We start from the raw sequence: 20,379 nt of genomic DNA, 5'->3' as shown, positions 1-20,379 counted from the left end.
TGTATGTGTATATTTGTGTATATATAAATGTACAAATACAAATATTTGTTTTAAATGATAAATTGTTTAGTAGGGATTCTATTCCACAAGACATTTCCTTTTTTAAAAGGGAACTGTGCATAGTCAGTATTCATGGGAGGACAGTTCTGCTACTTCCTGAACTTGGTCCCAAGCAGCCCGGGTAGAGCCTATACCTACCCTCCAGCAGCCACTGCTCCCTTCCTCATCACCGTCCTTAGCTTCGGAGTCTACAACCCCAAATAGTTCCTGAGTCCAGCTCTAGATTTTGTCAAATTCATAAAAACATTCAAAGTAACAATGACTGCATTTACGTATGCTGCCAGCATTCTTAAAGCCAAAATGCTTCAAAGATTCAACAGTCATACACATTTAAAATACATAGAAAAATAATAGAATTTATACAAAGTAGATTTTTACAAAACAAGTACATTACAAGAAATACATCTTATATCCAAGCACAAAAATGTGGAAATATACATGGAAGTAGAAGTTTAAGAAAAAACATTTATTTTTAAATGCTGAGTGGGAAGGCATAGACCGAGTTCTGGTTTACTGGTGTAACTCTGAAGAGAACTTCAATTTGCTAGTAGAAATTTTCACTCCATTCTCAAGCTTCTAAACAGTTCCTGAAGGGATTAGACAGCTGTTCCTCTTTCCAAATTCTGTTTAATTTCAGCTGTATATTTCCCATAGAATCTTTCTGCCTTCTTGTTGAATTTGGCATTCCTTTCATTAATGTAGTCAATATCTGCATCATCATTATAGGGACGTCTCCGACTATATTTGTCTCGTTTTTCAATTCTGGGAGAAGAAAATAATTTATAAAATTCAAAACTGCCTTCTTTATTGATCTTAATAAAACATGGCCAAATAGAATAGAATCAGTACACTTAAGACTAGCACTTTGGGAAGGGGCGGGAGGAAGGCCAGTTTCATCAAGATGAAGTTGAAACTGCCAATTAACAGCACAACCCTGGGTATGAACCATGAAATTTAGTAAATACAAACTCATCTTTAGAATGTTTCTAGAAGAGCAATGCTACACTGCTAGGAACTGGACACATGAAGTATCACTTAACAGAAAATAATTACAACAGTAATTATATTAATAATAACCACAGCTAATATGAACAGAGTACACAGTATATACTAGACACTATTCTTAATACTTAAGTGTATTAGCTCCTATAATATAAATTCATTTTGCTCTGCCTGATCAGCATCAGGAAACACATTCCTATCAGTATTAAGAAACACAAATATACAAAGATAGATTTACTAGAACATTTGTACTTCTTCAAATCAAAGAGTGGAATGGTTGTTAAAGTAAAAACAAGAATAATTTCTTAAAGAATAATTTTCTTTATGATTTTCAATTATAACAACTCAATTCCATCAATATTTTGTTTCTTCATTCCAAATCATAGGGACTCAACCCATCCTTACTGTCTGTCCCCAAAACCACTAGAGATGCTAGCTCAGAAATTAGGAAGTATAATATCTGTCTTCTCAATTCATTCTAAGCATATTGTGTCCATTTTGTCATTAAACGTTTAAAATTTCAGGCTGCTACACGGAGTACTCACTGTTTTTCCAGGTCTACGACCATCCTATCAATTTCCTCTGTGGAAGGCACATGTGTCCCATGAAGAAGACTGTTGGATGTTGGGTAAAACTCTTCCTCACTGGAAAGATGGCAACAGGGACTTGGAGTAACACTGCAAGTGCTCCACATTTTCAAACTAAACTACCATTCACGATGAGAGATAAAATACATACATATCTTTATACTATGGGATCCTACCTTACCTTTTTAAAAAAAACAACACAGAATTAGAAGGGACAGAAGTAAGAAATCACTTACGCCAACACCTTCATTCTACAGATGAAAGAGCCCAGGGCCAGAGGTTAAAGGACTTGCTTCTAGGCTCAGGATATTTCTCTTTCCACTACAGCAGGCCAACAAACTGCAGCATGTTTCTATAAACAGTTTTACTGGGACACAGTCCATTTGTTTATATCTCCTCTACAGGCTGCTGCTGCTGTCACATCACAAGGACAGAGTGGAGTAGCTATGACAGAGAACACATAGCCCACAAAGCCTAAAATATTTACTATCTGGTCCTTTACAGCAGAAGTTCACCCATCCTGGCACTAAAGCATTCTGCGTCCCAAAATATCTGAATAACTATGATAATCTGGGTCTTAAACTCTCAGCACCCTGTCATAGTATGCCCAGCTAGAAAGATAACCAGGTGGTTAGCTTAACTGCTGTGGATGAGCAACAAATAGTGTCATCACGACCAGAAACTATTCTTAATCAGCTGTGGATAACCCATCCCCAAGCACTGCAGTCTGTTTGTACTTATGTATGTACGTTTATATACATGCACAAGTACATCATCACTTCACAAGGGCTTCCCTGGTGGCGCAGTGGTTAAGAATCCGCCTGCCAAGGCGGGGACATGGGTTTGAGCCCTGGTCCGGGAAGATCCCACATGCCGTGGAGCAACTAAGCCTGTGCGCCATAACTACTGAGCCTGTGCTCTAGAGCCCACAAGCCACAACTACTGAGCCCACGTGCTGCAACTACTGAAGCCTGCGCGCCTAGAGCCCATGCCCCGCAACAAGAGAAGCCACCGCAGTGAGAAGCCTGCACACCACAACAAGGTGTAGCCCCCGCTCGCCGCAACTAGAGAAAGCCTGCGCACAGCAACAAAGACCCAACGCAGCCAAAAATAATAAAATAAATAAATAAATTTATAAATAAATAAAGTGTAATGTTAAAAAAAAAAATCACTTCAGGATGAAAAAGGACTGGCATTAGTCCTGTCAACTTACTGCTTTTCTCTCAGTCTCTCATATGTTTCCATGTCCGGTTTGATCTGTTTGGTCAGCCGATGGTACTGGCGAAGCTGGGCAGCAGCATAATCTAAAAATAAAATGAGAATCGGAAATGATATATTTCCTTGTTTGGTCATTACTATTCAGAGAAAAGTCAAAATTATTATTAGCAATACACGCACTGATCTAAGCAGAGCCTCTGTCCTGAAGATGCTGATAATACAGGCTTTAATTTTGGCACAATGAGTAAAGGGATCCAGCTGCCTCAAGCACAGCCTTTTTTACTTCTACCCTATGAGATATGTCTGTATTTTTCTTGGGAGTAAGCCTCTTGGAGAATATTCCATGAAGGGGTATATCCTTTCTTAAAACCAGAAACACTGAAGGCAACGCTTACCTCACAGGCTCATTCAATAAAGTAAAGGTGAGTTTTACCTGAAAATCCCAGGTCGGGATTTTTCCTCCTCTTTTTCCTCTCCCATCTTTCTGCATCTTCTGCACTGATCTCTAGCAACTTCACTTTCTCGTAGTCTTCCCCTCTTGCTGCACATTCCTGAAAAAGAAAGGAAAAAAGCTAATGCCTGCCCAAATGATTCAAGCAATTATTTGACCTATTTTAAATAAAGATATCAAGCAATACATTAAAAATAATGATTAATATTTGAAGGAAATTTGATAATCTACTATGGTATATAAGAAGTGAGTACATCAATCTAAAAAATAATACTTATTCAACATTTATCAGGTGTCAGACCCTTTTTTAAATGTTTTACATGCATTGACTCATTTAATTCATAATTAACTCAAATAATTATTACAGGTCCCATTTTACAGATGAGAAAACATAGGCACAGAGAGGTTAAATTACTCACCCAAAGCTTGGTAGCTGGTAAAAAGCATTTTTTACTGCCTTAAGACTCTAGAAAGATTGAATAAACCACTTATGAAAATAGCGGAGTAGTTCCTAACCTTTTTCTTTTCTTCTTCTTGTAGTTCCCATTCCAAACGAGCTTTTTTGGCTTCCCAATTTGCAGGTAACTTAAGTCTTTTATCTTCTTCAACAACTTCCTGGTGATTTAATTTACGAGCTTCATTCTAAAACCATAAACGCAAAAAGGCTATCGGCTGAAACATGAAAATAAATCCAAACAAATATTTCCCTCTTTGAGGAAGGTCAAGACACGTTAACAAGGGGACTCCATTTTACCCTAAAAGCAAGAGAACCATCAGAGGATTTTAAGCAAGGAAACGGCCTAATTAGGGCTGCATTTGTATACAGTCAAGAAATGTGTTGAGCTGCACTAGTTTGCTGTGCCAAAGGCCTGGGCGTTAATGTCTCACATTATGAGAAAGATATTCTACTTTCAATTCTCTTTTAATCCTGACTGATGCAAAGAAGAAGCCTCAATTTGGGGCTGGGGGCTTTAATACCTATCATAATATCTCTAACCTTTCCCAAGTCCCCCCTCCTCTTTAGATATTTTAGCAGTTTACATCATGTCAAATGAAAGGCATTTTCCATTTAAATTACTGTATGTAGAGTCTGTTTTAAAATAACTGCATAAAACAAAATGAGTATACCATCTTAGGGACAACTTAAGTTAGATGTTTCTTGGGTTACAGGCTGGTGGCCGTTAGTCCAGGAAGACATGTCTCTTAATCCAACCTCATGTTCTTTACACAGTCCCTCCAAGTAAATATGTAAGTGTGCTGAATTCTTTATTAAATTTTTCTGGGTAAAGAGAAAAACCCAGAACATTCGTCTCAACAACCATCCCTCACATACTCTTGGCTCTGACAATGCCCTCCAGTTGAAGACACCAAGAGCACATGTGTAGTCAAACAAAGTTGTGTGTATTGCATTGAAGGAAACAGCAAACCATGGGGAACTGGAGGCATTTCAGTGAGAGGGTGTTAGGAGGAGCCCCTTACAGGATTTGAGTTTGTATCAGGTGACTGGAGGGAAAGGTTCAAGGAAGCATGGTTGTGCCCTGGATTAGGCACTGTCAGAAAGCCAGGGCATTCTATGACTGGGTATCTTCAGTTTTTATACAGGAAGCAGAACTAATGGAGTGAGGCTAGTGCTGTATTTGTCACTGGTGTTAGCAGAAGTGGGTGCTGTGTGGTCATTTCTGTGGTTTGAACAGTTTTGTTTTCGTCACACTGTGGCAGTCAGAGTGATGTTGGAGTTTTGTGAAACCATGGCCAAGCTACCAGTCAGGCCCCTTTGAGGTGAAACAGTCAAGAGCTGCTTTTTTGTTTCTCAGCTCCACCTGCAGCCAGTTGTTTGCTGGACTCTTATCCTTGACGTGAATTCTCTTCCTCTGCATTTGTTCCCTCTGCTTAGATATTTCTTCCTCAAACTTCTTTATTTTTCTGGTAACATCTTACTCATCTTTATAGCAGTACTTTAGGTGTCACCTCTTATACGAGGCACTCCCTGCGGGCCCCTAAACTATACCAATCTCTCCTTCACTGCACTCCCAAGGCACTTTGTTCCTCACTCAAGCATGGCATTTATCACAATATAATTTCTAGCTAGAACGTCTCCTCTACTTAAGAGCAGAGGACTTATCTTACTCATCTAGTTCCCCACCTACTAGCTGAACCACTGACCCTATAGACTTCCCGAGATTTGCTGATTATTTTTGAATGAAGAGGCAACCAGCTTTCTTACTGGACAAGTTTCTTCCAGTCTCTAGCTCCACATATTTCCACTTCATAGGTAAAATGAAGAGTTTACTAGAATCATACAGGACGGAGGCGGTTAGTAACAGAGACCCCCAAACTAGCCCAACTAAGTTAAAACAGATGGGGGTGAAAGAAAGCTTGGTGAAAGCATGTCCCTTTCCAAAAGTGACTACAATGTCTTGCCAGGTTGAGAAGCATCGGGACTAAACTTCATCAAGCTCTGCGAGTCTGTCACACGCGCTGGTGCGGCTTCCTCGTCGCTCCACAAACGCGCACGGGCCTGCCACGTGACAGGTCTCAGCTGGACTCTGGGGCGACTCACCCGCTTCAGGTGCAGCTCCCGGAATTTGCGCAGTCTCTGTTCGCGCTTCTGGGCGGCCAGCTCCTCGGCCGCCGCAGGGGGCTGCTGTTCCTCCGCGCCGTCTACCGGCACCTGCGGCGGAGGACAGGCTGGAGTTGGGGCCGGTTAGGCTTCTCCCCGGAGAGCCCAGGCGGATTACCCGCGAGTCCCAACAGCCCAGGCCGGGCCCTCACCGCCGACCCAGGCCCCAAAGTATCTGCGCCTTCCTGGCCCGGCACACAAGCACCTCCTCCACCTCTCGCCCTTGCCGTGCCTCAGAGCCCTCCCCGACTAAAACCCCTGGAAAGAGCCAGCAGCACTCACCTTCTCTGCTACAGTCGCAGCCGCCATCACAACCTTTCCTCGCCCACTTCCGGCAACAACCCAGAGCACTTCCGCCGGCCTTCGGACTGCAGCGTCAATACAGATTAATAACCTACTATAAGCCCCGCCCCTTCCTGTCAGCCTCAGGACTTTAGGACCAATCCCTGCCCCTCTTGGCAGTGAGACGTTTTCTATTGGGCAGGGCCTTGCGCAGCCGCAAAAGGCCGCAGAGGCGGGGGCCGGAAGGGTGGAGGCGGAGAGAGGAGCGCTGGGGGGTCGCTAGGTAGGAATGGTGGAGCTGGGAGCCTTGTGGAAAGTCACCTCAACTGTGTGCTGCACCCTTGAGCGAAAAGTGCTTTCCATTCAGCGCTTAACCTGTGTCACCTCCTCCGAGGCAGGTCTCCCCTGACTACGTGGTGTCGCGTAGGCCCTTAGTACTGTCATATGTTACCATTTTCTTTCTCTTTAATATATGTAAGGTGTTTTTCTAGTCTGTTCGTTTTCTTTTTCCCCAACGACGTTGTAAACTGCAGAGAGCAGGACTCGTCCCATCCTGTTCGTTCTTCCGTGCTCAGCGGTGAAACTGCGCCAGAATTAATAATAGTGCTACAGTTATTAATATAATTCAGTTAAGGTGCTGGATACAAGAGAAATACATGAAAATAATTTTTTTCTTCACTAAAACCATTAATTAGATGTGGAAATGAAAAAGTAATCCCCCAAATGAAAAGATACCTGGGTATAAGATTTAAACGGTAATGTGAAGAAAAATACGAAATAAAGTACAAAGAAATTAAATTTCAGTACGTGATGATTTTCTGGTTGGAAGACAATAGAAAAATGTAATATCACAAATGAGTATCTCGAATGAGTATAAATGTAATATTCCATCAATCTCAGTGGGTTGTTTTTGTTTTTTTGGAACTGTAAAATATTGTGACAAAAATCTAAAAGTTCAGTGAAACACTATCGGTGAGCCTGTGAAGTGTTACCAGCCAGGGTTCTTGGACTCTTTAATCAATAGAAGTTGATGAGGCCAGATGAGGAATTCAAGCAAGGTTTGAATTGGGACTCTTGCTGCAGCAGGAGGGAGTGAAAACAAGTAACAGTTGCCCTTGTTAGCTCCCTGAGGGAGTGGTGGAGAAGGGGCACGCTAGCTGGTCCTTTTAAATGGTAGGGGCGGATCCATAGGTTGGGCCAGAGGGTTGGCTTAGGTGGTCTGCCCACCTGTTTGGTGGTGCTGTGTTCAGGGATCATGCTGCAGTAGACTGCTTTTGTTCCTGACATCTCAGAAGTGGCAGTTGGGTTTTGGGCCTTTTTGTATTGTGTGGTTCGTAATTTGCCCCAGCTGCTCATGTACCCAGTTATTTTTAGTCCCTTATTGTTTCCTTGTGGTCCCAGGTCCCAGCCTGTCTCAGTAGGACTGAAAATTGGTACAACCCTTAGGGAGAGCAATTTGGCAATATCTATAAAAATTACAGAGGCATCTAATCTTTGACCCAGCTATCTGGGAATTTATCCTACAGGTACAATTGCACAGGCATAAACTGACTTATGTACAAGGTTGTTCATTTCAGTTTTTTGTAAAAGCAAAAAATTGGAAACAACTCAAACGTCTGTCAATAGAAGACTGGTTAAATACATTATGGTACATTCGGGGGAAGCTGTAAAAAGGAATGGGGCAGGGAATTCTCTGGCGGTCTAGTGGTTAGGACACTGTGCTTCCAATGCAGGGGGCATGGGTTCAATCCCTGGTCGGGGTTCTAAGATCCCACAAGCCACGCGGCACAGCCCAAATAAATAAATAAATAAGGAATGGGGCAGCTCTCTGTATACTAATTTGGAAAGTTCTCCAAAGTATACTAAATGCAAAATGCAAGGTACAGAACTGTATATGGTTATAGTATGCTATATTTAAGAGGCAATGGGCAGGGTTAGGATTACTAAGAACATATTTTTGCTTTGCAAGAAGCTAATATAAGTGACAATCTGGGGGATTTACTATATATATACATATATACGTCGAATCATATTAATATATTTCCAATTCCAAAATTAAAAATTTTTTACAGAAACAGCCAAGAGTAGTTTTGGAAAAAAAAAATGAGAAGGAACTTATCCTACTAGGAATTAAAACTTAATAAGAGACTTCAGTAAAAACATTGGCACAGAAAATGACACATAATCGGAACAGAATAAGGTCATGGGTTCAGTCCCCATATGGGCCACCACAAAAAAAAAAAAGGAACAGAATAGAAAGTTCACAAGTGGATTTAGTGGGAAAGTGATGCTTTCTAGAATAGAAGAGAATAAATGGTCAGGTTATCTATTCCCTGACTGGATTATGGGTTGGCTGCATTTCTTTAGTCACATCTTCTGTCTGAAGACTTTCTCCTATCCTATCCTTCCTTCTTCTTATTAGGATTAGGGGTAGCAATGGCTCCCTCTTGTTGCTAGCCCTGGAATGCTTCACTCTTTTGTTGGTTTCTCTTAACCCAGTCTACAATTCTGTAAACAGTCCCTTTATTAAACTCTCCTTAATTACTTGGTTTGAGTATGTAGGGCTTTGACGGATAAAATATTTTTACAAATCGTGTAATTCTCGTTAAGTGATCATACTGAAAATAACTGACATTTCTGTATTCCTAAAGAATAAAAATACGTGTTAACGACTGCTCTGTCAAATCATAATGTAGAAAAAATATAAGCTTATGACTGCTAGATTTGCTGCTTTCATAGTTGTTAAGAAACTTGTCTCATTTAAATTAACTGCACTAAACAGTCAGTTCCACGCTTATTTAATTATTTATGTAGGCGCCACAAAGAAGAAAGTATGAAAAGCTGTAACAGGGGAAACTGACCCTTAAGGTGGTGAAGGTTAGGGCCCCCTGAAGAAAAACATTTAAAGACATCTTAGGAGGAGGACACACCTAATCCCAACTGGTATATTGGTCATTTGCCATGGGCCAGGCACAAGTCACAAATATTTCACAAATATTGTCGAATTTGTCCTCAAACTACTCTGTAACATGGGTATTGTATTATTATTTATTTTTCATAGATGATGAACCAAAGAATAGACGAGCTAAATAGAGAATGGTTATACAGTTCATTACTGAATGAATGGACAGATATACGAAGAATGGTGTCCTATGCAGAATTCTGCGAAGAAAGTCAAAATCTCACATTAATCCAAGAAATCTTTCTGCATCTCGGAGATGCTTGAGGAAGAGATCCCGAGTACCCTCAGTCAATTTGTTCCTTCCTTTCTTCAAACAGTTCGGGGCACAGGGAATCCGCTGTGAACAAGACAGAAATATATCCTGTTCTCTTGGAGCTTCCGTTGTACCGGGCGTTGTACCGCCACGCAAAGATTAAGATAGGATGCTGTGATGGTGACTGTAGGCCTACTTTGGTCACTTGATGGGCACAATCTGTGCTCTGGGTTGCTGTCTCACACTTTTGGTGGCGTTTTCTTCCTTTTACCCCTGTTCCTCAGACGATTCCGCTGCGCTGCCCTCGTGTCTCCACTCAGTGCGCCTGGGCCCAAGCCTGGCCCAATCGGATACAGCCCAAGGGATTGGTTCCTCAGCTGGGGAAGCAGAAAGGGGCGGGGCTTTGTCCCGAAACCTGTGGCTGCTGGCTGACGGAAGTGAGCTGAAGACTCGGAAAAGTTGTCGCAGGAAGTCTGGGGAAAAAGCGCTACCGGGTGATGGCGGCAAAGGCTAAGGCAGAGGACGTGGGTGGGGCTGGTCTTGCCCAACGGTTGGGAGTGTAGGCTAGACGACGGCGGCTAGACGAAGAGGTAGTGCCAGGGAGGCAGAGACGGGGGCGCAGACACTGTGGGGTCGGGGTCGGCGGTGAGGGCGCCCGACCTGCCGGGAACCGCGGGGAATCACCTGGGCCGTCCGGGAAGAAGCCGAACCGGCCCCGCCTCCAGCCTGTCCTCCGCCGCAGGTGCCGGTGGACGGCGCAGAGGAGCAGCAGCCCCCTGCGGCGGCCGAGGAGCTGGCCGCCCAGAAGCGCGAACAGAGACTGCGCAAATTCCGGGAGCTGCACCTGAAGCGGGTGAGTCGCCCCAGAGTCCAGCTGAGACCTGTCACGTGGCCAGGCCCGTGCGCGTTTGTGGAGCGACGAGGAAGCCGCACCAGCGCGTGTGACAGACCTGCAGAGCTAGATGAAAGTTCGGTCCCGGTGGTTCTCAACCTGGAATCACACTGAAGTCACTTTGAGACCTTTTAAAAGCTAGACATGCTTAGGCCTCACTTCCAGAGTGTCTGATTTGATCAGTTTCTAAACACAGACATTGGTATTTTTTTAAGCATCCTCTCCCTGCACCCTCCTCTCAGCTCAAGTGATTCTGTCAAACCTTTCTTTTCATGGAGGGGGATACCGTGGACCAGAAATGGAAAGTAACTTGTCTGTTGTCAACGCAGCAAGTTGGCGTCATTCATCCAAAAACAGCCCCTCACCTAATGGCCTCTAGTGTGCTATAGCCAACTATCAACAGATGGTGTGGATACAGCGGTAAATATGGTAAGGCTTCTGCCCAGTTATGGAGGCAGATCCGTAACAAATAATTACTTCACGACTTGGTAAATGGTATGTTAGAGGGAGAAACAAAGTGCCTCAGAAGTGCAGAGAAGAAAGAAGACTGACAACTAGAGACTAAGGTGACAACTACGCTGCTTGAAAAATGGGTAGGATATTATTAGACAAGTAAAGGAGTTGGGGGAAGTGGTATAGAGCAGTAGGAACAAGAGCAAAGGAAAAGTCCTCATTAGGATAGGAGGTCAGCAGGCAGCTGGAGACAAGAGGTATGTGTGAGGATGGTAGTTATCTCTATTTGCGCAGAAAAACGCAATCTAAAAACTAGTGGGACATACTTAATTCACTTGAAATACTGTAAAAAAAAAAAAAAAATAGGAGGCCGGATGATGTGTGAAGAAGCAATGATATAATTCAAACATCCCCCTTTTGCAGTTTTTAATGAGTCACTGGATCACAGTCAGTGGCTGTGAACATCACAAAAAGGATAAAATCAGAGATTATGTGTCTCCTGATAGAAGTATGTAGCACCAGTTTCATATAAGTAGACTTGCTAAAAATAAATCTAACCTGAATTGGGGACTTCCCTGGTGGTCCAGCGGTAAAGAATCTGCCTTAAAATGCAGGAGACATGGGTTCAATCCCTGGTCAGGGAACTAAGATCCCACATGCCACAGGGCAACTAAGCCCACACGCCGCAACTACTGAACTCGCGCACCTCAACTAGAGCCCGTGTGCCGCAAACTACAGAGCCCACGCGCTCTGGAACCCACATGCCACTAGAGAAGAGAAAACCCACACGCCACAACTAGAGAAGAGAAAACCCACACGCCACAACTAGAGAGAAGCCCGCACACCATAACGAAAGATCCTGCATGCCTCAACGAAGATCCTGCGTGCCGCAACTAAGACCCGACACAGCCAAAAATAAAATTAAATAAATAAATATAAATAAATCTTTTAAAAAAATTAGCCTGAATTGGATGAAGCCACTAGATCTATTGACCAATTTACAGGAAATACAGGGGTCAAAAAATATGTTATAGGACATTATAGGGAGGCAACTAGCAGATGCCACTTTGGGAAACAATAGGACAGTCAACACAGTCATTTTCACACTCCTCAAAAAAGCAATGGATAAAAAAGATGGAAAAGGAAACTATACATTAAATAAACCTTAAGAGGTGTACATACATATTGACTAATCGCAACATGTAGGACTTGTCTGAATTCCAATTCAAACAGATTGTAAAAATAATAATGAACACTTATGAGACCATCAGGAAAATGTGAACACTGACAAGATATTTGATAATAAGGAATTATTTGGGGAGTGTGCTGATGGTATTGTGGTTAAAGAGATATTACAATATTATAGGTAGAAAAGAAAACCAGCTAGAAATCAGGAAATTTGGGTTCTTGGCCTAACTCTGCCACTAACTCTGTCACCTAAAACTTTCTGAACTTCATAGATAATAGGAAAATTAGATTGTAGTCCTTCTCATACCACCTTCATGGTTTATACTGTAAGTGTGACCACCTGTCCACTTGCTCAGTGTTTTTATTTTTTTAATAAATATTTATTTTATTTTTGGCTGCATTGGGTGATCGTTGCTGCACGTGGGCTTTCTCTAGTGGTGAGCGGGGGCTACTCTTTGTTGCGGCGTGCAGGCTTCTCATTGCAGTGGCTTCTGTTGTTGTGGAGCATGGGCTCTAGCCACGTGGACTTCAGTAGTTGTGCACGCAGGCTCAGTAGATGTGGCTTGCAGGCTCTAGAGTGCAGGCTTCAGTAGTTGTGGCACGCAGGCTCAGTAACTGTGGCTTGAAGGCTCTAGAGCGCAGGCTCAGTAGTTGTGGCACACGGGCTTTGTTGCTCCGAGGCATGTGGGATCTTCCCGGACCAGGGCTCGATCCGTGTCTCCTGCATTGGCGGGCAGATTCTTAACCACTGCGCTACCAGGGAATGCCCCCTCTGTTTGTTTTTAAAGGGAGACTAAATGAGGCGTTAAGATAGGTGTTTTTAGACGTGTTAAAACTGAAACTTTGTCTTCAACCCAATCTGAATTTAAAAAGGAATGAGAAATGGACTCACTTTCTCAGTATGTGACTGTCATTAAGTAGTATCTAAAATCATCTCAAGTACCTCTGTACAGTGGAACTCATACTTTGGGAAATGCTGTTTCAATCCAATCCTAAGTGACTTGCTTACATCACACAGCTAGGGAGTAGTCAAATCAGTGTATTTCTCAGGCCTTCTTGCTCCCAAACTATTGCTCTTTCCATCTTTACCGCATGGTTCCTTGAAGGCAGTAAAATAATACTTAAAGGTATAGATATTGGTGTTTACCTCTCTTCCCCCTACATGAAATCTCTTCAGTACAAACACACTCTCACACAAACTTCTCCAGTGGCTCCCTTCCTTTCAGGATAAAATCCATAAGTCCATTTTGGATGGCCTACCATACAAGATAGGTAACATTTATTTGGATTTGTTTCCATACCTCTACTGACAAACTTTGTGTCCTGGTGGTAGAATGAAGCTCGAAAATTAAATCACCAGGAAGTTGTGGAGGAAGATAAAAGACTTAAATTACCTGCAAATTGGGAAGCTAAGAAAGCTCATTTGGAATGGGAATTGCAGGAAAAAGAAAAGAAAAAGTAAGTACACTCCTGCCACCTTCATAAGCTGTGGATTCAAATATTATATTGTGTTTTGTTCAGGCAGTATATTGCATGGTAGTTAAGCATTAAGCATTCCAGCTCTGGTTTCCTCATCTGTACCTTAGAGAGTTTTGAGAATAAAATATGGAAGACATTTACAACACTGCCTGGCACATAGTTGCAGCCACATAATGGATATTAGGGTAAAAGGTTAAGCTACAGTAACAAAAGCTCCAACAATAAGAAAAGATAAAGCTCATAAGCCTCTCCTGTATCAGTTCCCAGTTGAGCAGCCCAAGTCACCTGGCCTGATGCAGCTGCAAGGGACGTTGAGAAATGGGCGGCCATGAGCCCAGAAAGGAGGCAAGCAAGGATTTTGATGGACATCTAATGTGTCCCCCACAGCTATTTTTGGTGTCAGTTTTATAGATGTATTCTTACAGATATAGCAGATTCCACAATTTTCTTCGTAAACTGGCCATTTTACTGTCTTGATGGCAGTCTTTAGGCCTTTGATTTGAAAGGAATTAAGGAATTGTATAAGACAATAAAGCTAATGTTTTTTCCCCTCGTTTTAGGAATGTACAGCAAGAGCGGAAGACTATAAGAAAGTGAAGTTGCTCGAGATCAGTGCAGAAGATGCAGAAAAATGGGAGAGGAAAAAGAGGAGGAAAAACCCCAATCTGGGATTTTCAGGTAAAAATGGCTTTTACTTTATTGAATGGGCCTATTAATGGCCCATTTAACAAGTCGAATAATGCCCCACCCAACATCTAAAATAGTATGGGTTCTCATTTTTTCCGATTATGCTGCTGCCCAATTACACCAGTATCATAGGTTGACAAAGCAGATCAGACCTGACATGGAAACATAATGAGAGACTGAGAGAAAAGCAGTAGGTCGATGTGATTTAAAAGCATACATTATGTATGTTACTGAAAGGCCTTGAATTTAAGAGTGCTGATTCTGGAGCTTCGCTTCCTGGCCTTGGGTCCCAGCTCCACCACTTAGTAGCTGTGTCACACTATTTTTCTGTTTCCTCATCTGTAAATAGGGAATAACAACAGTGCCCACCTCACAGGGTTATTATCAAGATTAAATAAATTCATACAATGCCCTCAATCAGTGCTTGGCACATAGAAAGCACTGTATATGTATTGGCTATTATTTGTTATCATTGATTATTACTGTTGCTATTACCCTTATCCACAGGTAAGGGACACAGTGATACTTACTTTCGTCATGCACAGTAAACAATGGTAAACTACACTCCTTACCTAATTATGTAAGACAGGTACTGTGCTAAAGATCAAGACTGTTTTAATAATGATAGTGTAGATAGTGGAGAGGCCTGTAAATTGTGCCCTCAATTGAGCATGTTACTCAAGCTCTCCTACTGTATGAACTTCGTTAATTCCATTAACCTGTGGTCCTCAGCTAACTCATTTGGGCTTTGGAGGTTTTTTATTTTTTGGCCACACAGCATGCAGGATCTTAGTTCCCAGATCAGGGATCGAACCCACGCCCCCTGCAGTGGAAGCATGGAGTTTTAACCGCTGGACTGCCAGGGAAGTCCCAGGAGCAGATATTTCTTAAATATATATATTTTTGGTCTGAATTCTATTTCTTTGAAATCAAGTATCTCAAAGTTTTCCACTTTTGACCACTAAACATTGTCCAGTTCTGAAGGTATAGGATCTTTTTTTGTGTTACTCACCACTTCACTCTTTTTCAGTGGAGAGGAGTTCTACCCAACATCTAACAGTCTTCTTCACGGAACACACGTGCCTTCCACAGAGGAAACTGATAGGATGGTCGTAGACTTGGAAAAGCAGTAAGTACTACAAATGCAGCCTAAAGTTTTAGTAGTTATTCATGCTTAATAACAAAATTAACTATATGGTCTTGAAGTGTAGCAACTGGATTGAAGTTAAGGAACATTTGAATTATTAGTTTGAAGAGTGGTCCCATTCACCACCACTTTTTTATGTGTGTGGTTTTAACATTTTTATTGGAGTATAAGTGCTTTACAATGTTGTGTTAGTTTCTGCTGTATAAAAAAGTGAATCAGCTATACGTATACATATATCCCATATCCCCTCCCTCTTGCGTCTCCCTCCCACCCTCGCTCTCCCACCCCTCTAGGTGGTCACAAAGCATCAAGCTGATCTCCCTGTGCTATGCAGCTGCTTCCCACTAGCTATTTTACATTTGGTAGTGTATGTATTTCAATGCTACTCTCTCACTTCGTCCCAGCTTACCCTCCCCCCACCCCACCCTCCTCCTCAAGTCCATTCTCTACGTCTGTGTCTTTATTCCTGTCCTGCCCCTAGGTTCATCAGAACCATTTTTTTTTAGATTCCATGTGTTAGCATACGGTATTTTTTCTGACTGACTTCACTCTGTATGACAAACACTAGGTCCATCCACCTCAAATAACTCAAATTTCGTTTCATTTTATGGCTGAGTAGAATTCCATTTATATGTGCCACATCTTTATCCATTCATCTGTCGATGGACACTTACGTTGCTTATATGTGTTTTGAATGGGGTAACTACTAGGCAGAATCTACAGAGTACGTATAAAAATTCTCTCAACGTAATATGTGACCACTCATATTTCAGCGTGAACCTGGGTAATTTCCCAAACTTCAGACCAGATCATCTGATGATACTGTTAAGATTAAATTCAAGAAGAATGCTCATTGAACATATATCCTTGTAGGATGCTTTCTAAAGATATTGCTTTCAGGCTTAACTATTAAGAACAAAAAGGAGGGACTTCCCTGGTGGCACAGTGGTTAAGAATCCACCTGCCAACGTAGGGGACATGGGTTCGATCCCTGGTCCGAGAATATCCCACATGCCGCAGAGCAACTAAGCGCGCGAGCCACAACTACAGAAGCCCGCGGTCCTAGAGCCCATGCTCTGCAACAAGAGAAGCCACCGCAATGAGAAGCCCGTGCACCACAATGAAGAGTAGACCCTGCTCACTGCAACCAGAGAAAAGGCTGCGCACAGCAACGAGGCCCCAACACAAAAATAAATAAATTAAAAAAAAAAAAAAAAAGGAATGCCGCTTTGAATTCTGTATATTTGTTTCCGTTACAGAATTGAAAAACGAGACAAATACAGCCGGAGACGTCCTTATAATGATGCAGATATTGACTACATTAATGAAAGGAATGCCAAATTCAACAAGGCAGGAAGATTCTATGGGAAATATACAGCTGAAATTAAACAAAACTTGGAAAGAAGAACAGCTGTCTAATCTCCTTCAGGAACTGTTCTGCCAAATTGTACCAGTAAATCAGGACTCTTCTATAATTTGTAAAGACATGTTCTACAAATCTGTGTATTTTCATACTTATATATTTATTATTCATTTGTTTTAGAAAAATGTCTTGTATTTCTGTGTTTGAAGTGTGTGCTTAATGTGTGCACTCTGCTAGGCTTAAAATCCTTAGATACAAACACAAGTCATCATCATGCTGAAATCTGTCATACATTTGACTTGACCTGGAGTTGAACTTGGGAGCTTCAGAGGTGAGTTGCTAAATTGGCAATAATTCTTCTTATAAGCTATGGTAGGTAGTGAAAGGCAGGCAGTGGTCACTGGAAATTCAACCTAATCCCTCCCTGCTCCAAGAGGTCACAATTAGCAGGTGCTTGCCTGTCCCATGTTGTATCCCATGGCCCAGGTGCATTTATGGGGCAAGCATAGAGGGTGGGAGACTGATTCTCCAGTAGCATTTTACAAATATGCCATCCTTCAAAAAGCAAATATCCCTTGGAAGAAGGTAAGTTAAAACACTTGGTGAAAATATTAAAATACACATAATACAATCTTTTTTTTTAAAGGCTAACTGGAATTCTAACCTTATTTCAACTGTAACTAAAAAATTAGGACATGCGATTTTAGTAGTAATTATGGGAAACAGAGGATAGAAAACCTGAAGTCAGGAGTATCCCATGAAAGTGAAGATTGTGCCATGTTACGTGAATAAAAACATGCCTAGGCTTGAGATCAGTGTAAGCTGGGCACACTTATTGATCAACGAGTAGGAAGCTCCGATTTAGCTAATGACGGGTTTATAAAGATGGTAATATAAATGCTAATAATAAAGGTATATTCAGTGTACTGTGAATAGGGGAATTTTAACATTGTGGTACAGTCACACAACTACAGAATGAGACAGATCTAACATGAAAAGATGCTCTTACCTATATAAAGAGGTTTGTACAGGCATAAAAATAAAATCCAGGATGTGCACCATACTATTTACAGTGATTGCTCCTGGGAATGGGAACAGATGTGGTAATTTTACTTATTTTTTAAAATAATTTGACACAAATACACACCCATGCTGCCCAATCTTATCAAGAGTAATAACATGCCAGTAGTTTTTTCTTCTCCTGTATTTTCAAAGAAACATTTAATAATACCTTTCTACTAAGGGAAAAGGACGGGAGGGAAAAATTAATAGGTCTTCAAAGACATCATACTGACTTGGGCTTAAAGGACAAATAGGATTTCCCCAGAGGAGAAAAGTGCTCCCAACAGCCAACCAAAAAAACAGCTGTCAGTATCATCTGAAGACTACTCTGAAGGTGACTAGGTGGATGGTAAAAGCCACTAATTCAAACAGGCAATACTGTAATTAGCTCAGTATGGGAAAGGTTCATTTTGAAGAGCTGAGGCAAGCTTTGGAAACTAGAGTTCAGAAATTGATACTCTTCAGTTAGTAGATGGTAGTTAAAGACAGAGTGGAGGAAATTAGCAAAAGAGCTTGTAGAGGGAGTAGGCTAAGGATAGAATCCTAACAGTGGGCAAAGGACAAAAAGCCACTGTAGATAATGGAAGAGGTCAAAGAAAAGAAGACAAATGCATGGAAATCTCTGCCTGAATGACAGAAAAATTTGAGAAAGGACTCCATGAAGAAATAGTGAAAAGTGAGCCCGCATAAGAACAAGTTTTATTTTGCTAGGTAAGTTTAATAAGTGCTTCAGCAAAGAAAACCAAAGGACAGCATGCTGTGGTTGGTTCAGTAATCATGGCTTCTCTAGAAAAAAAGCAAAGCATTACACACCTGAACCTACAATCTAGGGCTGTGCTTTCCAAAATGGTAGCCACCCACCATATGTCACTAGTGATCATCTGAAATGTGACTAGGGCAAATTGAGGTGTGCTTTAAGTGTAACATACACACTGAATCACAACACCTACCCAAAAAAAGTAAAATACCACTTTTCAACATATGTTTAAATATTTTAACATCTACTGGGGTAAAAAACGAATTCACCTTTTTACTTTTCATTGAAGCTCTCCTTTCTATTGGACAGCACTAAATCTAGTCTCTTGGTACAATTTCTCACTGTCAGCGCCTGTCTGCTATATTGTCCACAGGTTATGTAATGACGTGGTATCACACCTGGGCAACTGCATCCCACTTATGTAATGACAGGCAGTCTGGGAATATGCACAACGAGTTACCTTCTGTGTTACAAAGCCTAGGAGAGACTAAGCACAGTTGTCCTGGCCACACACAAACGACAAGGTCAGGTTAGACAAGGACTGACAGGACTTCATGGGGTGATTATGAAAAAAAAAATGGAGAAAGTGTACATTCTTTTCAGGATACTGGGTAGTAAAAAGAAAATGAACTAATAAAGGGAAAATAGGCAAGTCTCAAGGCTGAAGGAAAAGACCACTGTAGAAGTGAAATCTCAGAAGTGGCACATATCCATAGCAACTAGCCAAACCTCTTACATAAGGTCATAATCAAAGCAGGTGCTTTTCTGTTACCAGCTAAGTGAAGGTGAAAATGATCCTAGCATTATGTCATCAATTCATTGCAAAAGTCTCCCTTACAAGGAAATCCTTGAGTTCTATAGCTTTACTGTAGGAATAGAAATTATATGTCCAGGAATGTATATATCCAAGTCTAAATTTGTACATTTAAATTTTTCATAGGGTCAAATTTAAGAGCAGCTCTTATCCAATACAATGTTCTACCATAGAAGTATTCTATTATCTGCACTTTCCAGTAAGTGGTTACTTAAAATTCAGTTCCTCAGTCATACTAGCCAACTTCTCAAGTGGTCAATAGCCACAGTGGCTGGTGGCTGTCTTCATGGGAAATGCAGGTAAAATACTGGACAGCACAGCTTTAGTTAATACAGTATTACATTGCACTTGAGGATTCTTCACCATCTTTTTAAAGTCAACTTCTACTTAAAAATTTAGGACTTAAGCCTGCTCATCTATTATCTAATTTCTGGGTGTTTGTCTTTTCCCAGGTTTTTTGTCTTGCCTCTAATATTCTCCTCATCCTGTTCTCTAACTTGTTATCCCTGCCTATTGGAAGTCTATTTCATTATTTCCCAAACTAAAGAGTCTGTTCAAAATTAGGGCAAGATTCCAAGGAGTAGAAAAGAAAAACATTCAAGCAATCAATAGTACCCACCCCCATCACTAAAATAAAACCTCATGCATGTTTTTGATCTACTAGGATTTTTATTTTTTGCTTAGGTTCTAGCAAGACATGTTTTGTTGCTAAAGCCTAGCACATAGGCAAAATAAATTCATTAAGCTGGCATTTTATGTTTAATCCAAACATTTGATTAAGTCAAATTAACACTTGGAGAGACCATCTAAAACTGGCTTAAATCCTCCTAGTTTTGGTATCCACTAGAATGTATTAACAGGCAAAACCACAAAAATCCATAATCAGCTAACGTTTAAACCAACTGCCCAGACCTTTCAGTTAAGTGTAACATTCATCTCTAAATTTTTATGTGCTTAGTTAAGGTCTTTCCCAGCTACAGTAAGAAGCAATGAAGAATTTCAAATCGATAAATACTTTTTAAAACATAATAAGAAAAAAATGCAACGAAACCTCTGATTTTATAACCCAGTGAGGCATTGTTTCAACCCCTCTCTGGCTGAG

At 41.3% G+C, this 20,379-nt stretch overlaps 2 protein-coding genes across 7 annotated transcripts; one reads left to right on the top strand and one right to left on the bottom strand.

The window, feature by feature from the left end:
* Positions 1-396: 396 nt before the first annotated feature.
* On the bottom strand, positions 397-6,306 carry LOC101333487 (pre-mRNA-splicing factor SYF2). Its single transcript, XM_004320381.4, has 7 exons — positions 6,221-6,306; positions 5,879-5,989; positions 3,835-3,960; positions 3,301-3,418; positions 2,863-2,953; positions 1,608-1,706; positions 397-822 (listed from the first exon to the last, which is right to left on the bottom strand). The coding sequence occupies exons 1-7, from the start codon at positions 6,245-6,247 to the stop codon at positions 657-659; spliced, it is 738 nt and encodes a 245-aa protein (XP_004320429.1). The 5' UTR covers positions 6,248-6,306; the 3' UTR covers positions 397-656.
* A 3,006-nt stretch (positions 6,307-9,312) lies between these two features.
* LOC101333774 (pre-mRNA-splicing factor SYF2-like) lies at positions 9,313-16,846 on the top strand. 6 transcript variants are annotated; one of them, XR_012326922.1, is made up of 7 exons: positions 9,321-10,025; positions 10,178-10,288; positions 10,606-10,756; positions 13,302-13,426; positions 14,008-14,125; positions 15,165-15,263; positions 16,541-16,846. XR_012326922.1 is itself a non-coding variant. In XM_073794020.1 (5 exons), exons 3-5 carry the CDS (start codon positions 14,079-14,081, stop codon positions 16,698-16,700), a joined length of 306 nt encoding a protein of 101 aa, XP_073650121.1. In that variant the 5' UTR covers positions 9,364-10,756; positions 13,302-13,426; positions 14,008-14,078; the 3' UTR covers positions 16,701-16,846. The 6 variants fall into 6 exon arrangements, 1 of the variants encoding a protein (XP_073650121.1); XR_012326921.1 differs by having other exon boundaries at positions 9,313-10,025; positions 10,178-10,756; XR_012326918.1 differs by having other exon boundaries at positions 9,333-10,288.
* The last annotated feature ends 3,533 nt before the right edge of the window (positions 16,847-20,379 follow it).

Source organism: Tursiops truncatus, chromosome 1 (assembly GCF_011762595.2).
Source record: "Tursiops truncatus isolate mTurTru1 chromosome 1, mTurTru1.mat.Y, whole genome shotgun sequence".
Classification (NCBI taxonomy): Eukaryota; Metazoa; Chordata; class Mammalia; order Artiodactyla; family Delphinidae; genus Tursiops; species Tursiops truncatus.
This window is presented reverse-complemented; position numbering and strand designations above follow the sequence as displayed.